This window comes from Hermetia illucens, chromosome 2, assembly GCF_905115235.1.
Source record: "Hermetia illucens chromosome 2, iHerIll2.2.curated.20191125, whole genome shotgun sequence".
Classification (NCBI taxonomy): Eukaryota; Metazoa; Arthropoda; class Insecta; order Diptera; family Stratiomyidae; genus Hermetia; species Hermetia illucens.
Genome location: NC_051850.1, coordinates 13,829,830 through 13,836,390, shown reverse-complemented (window position 1 = coordinate 13,836,390; position 6,561 = coordinate 13,829,830). Strand labels below are relative to the sequence as shown.

The following is a 6,561-nucleotide window of genomic DNA, read 5'->3' as shown; positions in this document are numbered from 1 at the left end:
ATCTACGCAAATGACGCGATGTCGGAGATAAATTCCTGGTTGAAAACTTCCAGCTGATCACTTAAAGGGTCTTCCATCGCTGTAACGATCTCGAGCGTACTCCCGAAGTTTGGTGGGCGAAGACAAAGTCGACGTCTCCGAACCCTGCGCAGCTCCCATTTGGGCAACTTATCTGGAAAACCAGAAAATTAGGCACGGACGATATTAGAAGAAGTAGTATATGAACTAGCAGGAATGCTTCCCATAGACATCTTAGCCAATGAAGGCCGGCCTCTCTACAACAAAATCTACAATAGCTAGCATGGTAGACATGGAGATTTCCGTGTTTATCTATGTTGATTTGGCCCTGACGACTCACCATGCTTCCCAAGATGTGGTAAGGTGGCCCGGAAATATTGCGGAGTTCATGCTGAAGGTGCACCCAATTGATATAAAGCCATTGTCCCAAAATCTCAGTAAAGTTTATAAAATACTATTTACATATTTACATGTTGGAACCTTCTGTACTATTTGTATGTGCAAACGACCAAATTTTCGAAGAGGCTGATCCATCAAAAAATGGCTCGGCTCACGCAGCCTCACCCCATGGTTTTAGTGCAAATGGAACGTGGGATAGCTTTCTGTTGACCTATATTTTGAGGCAAATCTTGGAGGATATATCATCGATTCTTTTATTTCTTATTGGCCCCCTTCATGGTGATTATCGTTACGTCCACATCAGAATAGACGGAGTATCTTGTGGGCTCCAGGTTCGTATCCCATAATTGCGACAAATGCACCAGTTTTCACTCACAGATATGAAGGTTGAGACTATATTCAGCATCCAGTTCCACTGCGATAACTATGGTAAAGCCTTGATTATGGTCACAAACTCATACCCGAACAGCAGCATAGAATTGTATCTAAATTGCAAAAGTTTATGTTAGACTCCCTGATTTTTCTAAGGAAAAAAAAATTATATAATAAAGGAGTAATTTATTTTGAGGTTGTGGATTGCATAGATATTTCCAAATGATTCAAAAAATGTCTTCGGATCTTTCATACGAAATATAAATAAAAAAAATTGAAATAACAAAATCTTACAGGATTGAATTATGTCCTTTTTCTAACCAAACTGAGTCTCTTGCAAGGCAACTGGCTTGGTAATTGTATACACACACTTAAAACTATTCGGTTGTCTGCCTTTAGGATTCCAGTAAGAGATCGCCTCACTCCCGTAAACAGGATATTCCGTGATGTGATTTATCATCTCTTCCTTTTGTTTTTCACTAATTTCCGGGGTTTTCGCTTTCCCAAACTGATCCTTATATTCTGTTATTTTCGGTGCTTCAAGCTCGGTATTCTTCCTCGTCGCTGAGGCAACATACTGGGCGTACATTTCATGCCAAATGAATTGTTCAAAGCGTCCTTCTCGAGTTACTTTAAAGGAGTAGATAATTTAGATAGATACATTTTGCACGCTTATAGATGAGACACATTTTCTTACCAATGGGTTTTTTCTTCTTCGGATATGGATAGCTTTCTTCAACTGTGGTTTTGGGAAAATCCCAATTTGTGGTGTCACTTTTGTAAGGTAGAGGTGGCAAACGAACTGGTACATAGTTTTCAGGGCACCGTAGCGTTCCTGCCATTGCGAATTGCTTAGAAAAAGTTTAAAAATTGAATGTCAACTATCTGCGGAAAGCCGGTAAAGTGACGCTAAACAAACCAAATCAAAACAATGCAATTATTGCTATGTCGGTAAGTGTGTTACTGTGGTTACTAATGAGGTGTTTGTTTGATGTAAATATTCACTTAGCAATCGGAATAATGCCAAGGGATATATATACATATATATTGGGAAAAAAACAATAAATGTCCACATTCTGTGAAAAAAACTACATTCGCTTTCATATGTACGAGGACCCTCCCCCCCCTTAAACTCAGTACAGAATGACGCCACTCGATGTATGCAGAGGGATTCACGGACGACAGGTTACTACCCAATTTGGTGCAATTGGTATAGCCTTTCGGAGTAAATCGGGTGAGACAGACAAACAGACAGATAGAAAAAAAATAAGTAAATAAAGACTCATACAGAACAGAGTCCTAACTCCGAGGAACTACCTTTCAAGCAGTTTGGAGCAACAGCAACGTACACCAAGCCCTTCAAAGCATGGTGAGAGCCAGGAGGGTCTTCTATAATAGATCGAAGGAGGAGGAAAGAGGTCCCAAGGAAAAGTCGAAAGAAGCCATTCCAACAGCGTCATAGGCGACCCAAGCGACACCGAACCGTAGTGTTAGCACCCTGCCAGCAAAGAAGAGAGTCCGGGGAAAGACGGTGATCTTCTAAGTAATCAGCGGGCGTCTAAGAGGAAAAAAATCCACCAGCAGTTCCGAAGAACGTAATTAAAAACACGAAAGTTAAAAACTTGTACCCCAATTGTGAGCGTCAGCAATCGAAAGGAAACCTAAACGGAAGTATAATCGTGGATGGACAAAGGTCGTGAATAAAAGACGAAAAAAAAGCAAAAGTGCGAATTCGCCCAGTAGCAATTGTTGTCGCCACTAGGAGCAATTCGTCGTACGCGGAGATTCTAAAAAGGTGAAATCTGTCCCCAACCTAAAAGATGTGGGGGGAAATGTCAGGAAGATCCGAAGGATCCAGAAAGACGATCTCATTTTCGGGCTGAAAAAATTCAACTTGGACAAAACCGAACGTTTTTGCGCCTCGGGGTCACAGTTCGAACCCAAAAGCATGAAATCTACATACAGCGCAAGGATCTTGACGAAGTGATTTCCTGAAAAGAAATATGCACTGCGTTGAAAGAACATTTTAAGTTGGAGGAACTGGAAGAAAAATTCATCGTAAGCCTGAGAAAAGCCTATGGTAATACTCAAACGGCCACAGTAGTGGAGGCAGTGCAGAAATTATTGTCGGCCGGAAAGGTTCGAATTGGATGGGTTGTCTGCCACCTGCGAGAGCAGGTTTTATTAAGGATGTGCTTCAAGTGCCCCATCTTTGGACACTTTGAGAATACATGCACCAGCGGCATTGATCGATCCAATCGATGCAGATGATGTGAAGAGAAAGGACATATTGCCAAGGAATTCAGTAGGGACTCCCAACGCCTATTGTGCGAAGGAAAGGAAGGAGAGAATAACCGACATATTGGTGGAAATGGTAAATGCTCGAAATTGAGGAAGGCGTTGACTGCAATGAAAATATGGATTTATTCAAATAAACCTCAATCTTGGCTGGGTCGTTCAGGACTTCCTTGAGCAGACCACCTACGAACCTTAGATGGGAATAACCATCATAAGTGAACCCTACAAAAACTGTGATCGTAGGGTGTGGATCACTGACTAGACTGGTGGAGCGGCGATATTGGCGTGCGGTCGTTAAGCCATACAATATAAAATAGGTCAGGCGGCTAGTGGCTTTGCGCGGACAAAAATAAGCGGTATATTCGTATACAGCTGGTACGCCCCACAGAGCCTCAGACTGTCTGAGTTTAAAGACCTGTTAGACAATCTTGTTCGCGACACAAGGGGACGAGGTGATAGGTGATAGTCGGTGATTTTGATGAGTGGGCAATCGAGTGTGGTAGCAAAGAAACTAACGCAACGGGGTGGTCCCAGAAGCATTCGCCCAGTTGGATATAGTTCTGGTGAACGGAAGTGGTGTTAATCACTTATCGGAAAGGAGGATCTGGTTCAATTGTAAATCTGACTGTCGTCAGCCCTGTGTCAACACGTAATATGTCCTGGCGAGTTAGCGAGGAATTCACGTACAGAACCCCGGAAGCCGAAATTGAAAAGAACGCTGGCATAGTCTGCAAAAGCAGTCTATGAACAAAAATTCATGGAGATGTGGCTAGACATGGCTAGTAAGGCATCTTTAAAGCATGTGATGCATAGATGTCTAGGAGATGCTGACTCCCTGCTAGAAGACCCAATTATTGGAAGAATAGTGAACTTGCCTGTCTTCGATCAATTTACCACCGAGCCAAATGTCTCTGAGGTCAATAGGTAGGATCGATCAAGGGCAAAAGGAGCATGTCTATAAGGAAACCAGCAAGAATCTCAAGTTCGCCATTCAGCAGTGTAGAAAGGCATGTTTTAAGGAGCTCTGTTCGGAGGCGAACATAAATCCGTGGGGTAGCGCCTATAAAATTGTGACAAGGCGATTTAGACGCCGTTAATCCCCGCAGATCATGTGCTCTATCCTCTTGTTAAAAATAATCTAGGGGTTATTTCCCTCAGCAAAAAGGGGTTACTGACATCTTCCAATGGCCCCTGAATGTAACGCTGATTCCATCAGTCGCCAGGGAGTTGCTGGGGAACTGCAGTCGAATAGGCGGCAGCAAAGCTCCGAGCTTGGACGGCATAAAGGACGGAGTCCTTAAACTCGCCTTAAAATCCACACTGAACATGTTTACTGACTTGTTCGAAGCGTGCATGTCCGAAAGAATATTCTCGTAAAACCAGATCAATCATTGGTGCCATCAAAATGGTTACTGGCTTGGCTAAAAATGCAGCTCCTGGAAGGGGTTGTACCAGCAAATGGTAGTGGTAGTGACATTTAATTTGACCAATTGGAACCTTAAACGAAAGTGCCTGGCGACAATTGGTATTGCCACCTATCTCACAGCTTTTGTTGATAGCTACAGACTCTGGTATGACATCGCTGATGGACCCAAGGAGTGCGTTGTCTCCGTGGGTATCCCACAGTGCTCTGTTCTGGACTGACTACTGTGGAACACCGTGTACTTAACCGTCCGGTTCCGGAGGAGGCCACGGTGGTGGGTTCTGCCGATTATATATACATATTTTTTTTTTTTGTGCGTACACAGAGGTGGAAAATTTTAGAAAGACACATCCGAAGCAACTCCGCCGCCCGAACGACGGAACTACAGCGGGCGCGTGTGGGATTCACACCCACTAAAAACCACCCCCGGTCTCTCCAGCCCCAGCCCCGCGGAACCACCATTGAGGTATTACTTCGCGGGGTAGGTTCGCTCTTAGGCACTCATCCTGCTCCTATTTGCAGCTTTCCTCCTTCTTTGTTCCTTCAGCAACTCCTCCTGCATTTGGATGATTACGAAGCCAACCGAAAGCCACTTCTCCTCGGACTCCAGCATTTCAGTATCCAAGCTCTCCGGGGTCCCGCTCCTGCCCAGCACCTGGTTTAAGCTCCTTTTCTCCATCGCAAATCGTGGGCAGTGAAACATCACATGCTCTGGATCCTCAGGTATGCCGTCGCACCTGGGACAGTTCGGAGAATAATCCAACCCAAAGCGGTGCAGATACTGCCTGTAGCAACCACCGTGTCCCGTGAGGAACTGGGGAATGTGGTAGTTGGTCTCCCCATGTTTTCGCTCAAGCCACACCCTCATGTTGGGAATGAGCCTGTGCGTCCACCCACCTTTCGTAGACTCGTCCCATCTGCGTTGCCAGAGATCAAGCGACTCTGACCTTGCCGCATTTCTACGCTGTGCATGCCCCTCCATACGTCTTGCATTGTACAGGACACTCATTTCTTCGGCCAGAATGTCAACCAGGATCATGCCTGCCACCACCAATACTGCCTCATTTAATGTGGTTCTAAAAGCACTGCAAACCCTCAAAGCCATCCGCCGGTAAACCGAGTTCACCTGCTTCCGTCTCTGAGAGTTTGCAAGCGCCTCTGTCCACACAGGCGACGAGTAGAGCAGGATGGAGCGCACCACTCCGGCTAGCACCAACCTCCGGCAATGTTTCGGTCCACCAATATTTGGCAACATTTTTGCAAGTGCCGTGGTGGCACTGGCTGCCTTTTGGCATGCATACTCTAGGTGTTCCCTAACACTCAATTTGGTGTCAATTATTACCCCCAGGTATTTGATAGCCGATTTTAATACGACCGTATGTCCACCAACCTCCACTTTTACAGTGTTATTTTTCCTGCGTTTCGTTATTAAGACCGCTTCCGTTTTCGCGTCGGCCAAGGTCAGCCCGTCCTTTTCTAGCCAGGACTTTACCGCTCTCACTGTTTCCGTTGCGTAAACCTCCACATCTTCTGGGTGTTTTGCTGCAACAACCATAGCTAGGTCATCAGCAAAGCCGACAACCGTAGTCCCTTCTGGGACGAGAAGAGCAAGCACCCCATTATACATGATATTCCACAACAGGGAACCAAGTACCGATCCCTGTGGTACTCCCGCTGTGACAATGTACTCCTTGGGGCCTTCATCCGTCCCGTACCAGAGAGTCCTCTCTGAGAGGTAGTTTTCCACCAAATTCGCTAAGTATCCGGGGACACCTATGTCAGCCAACGCCCCTTTAATTCTATTCCAGTTGGCCGAGTTGAATGCGTTTTTGACATCCAACGCCACCACGGCACAGCAGCCGCCAGAAATCAGTGCACCTTTTGCCAGGTTTACCACCATGCCAATTGCGTCCACCGTAGAGTGGGCGCGTCGGAAACCAAACTGGCGTTCCGATAAACCATTGCTGGCTTCGACGATGGGCAGGAGTCTGTTGTAGATAACTCTCTCCATCATCTTCCCCATTGTATCCAACAGGCGGATAGGACGATAC

General features: G+C 45.6%; 1 protein-coding gene across 1 annotated transcript; it reads right to left on the bottom strand.

Annotated features, from left to right (window-relative positions):
* Nucleotides 1–1,071: 1,071 nt before the first annotated feature.
* On the bottom strand, nucleotides 1,072–1,666 carry LOC119649655. The gene is made up of 2 exons (XM_038051910.1): nucleotides 1,487–1,666; nucleotides 1,072–1,419 (listed from the first exon to the last, which is right to left on the bottom strand). The coding sequence occupies exons 1-2, from the start codon at nucleotides 1,629–1,631 to the stop codon at nucleotides 1,106–1,108; spliced, it is 459 nt and encodes a 152-aa protein (XP_037907838.1). The 5' UTR covers nucleotides 1,632–1,666; the 3' UTR covers nucleotides 1,072–1,105.
* Nucleotides 1,667–6,561: the final 4,895 nt, after the last annotated feature.

Coding starts and splice junctions, on each gene's coding strand:
- LOC119649655 (XM_038051910.1), bottom strand. CDS start 1,631: ATGGCAGGAACGCTACGGTGCCCTGAAAACTATGTACCAGTTCGTTTG. Junction 1,420..1,486: donor GAAGAAGAAAAAACCCATTG/GTAAGAAAATGT, acceptor ACTCCTTTAAAG/TAACTCGAGAAGGACGCTTT.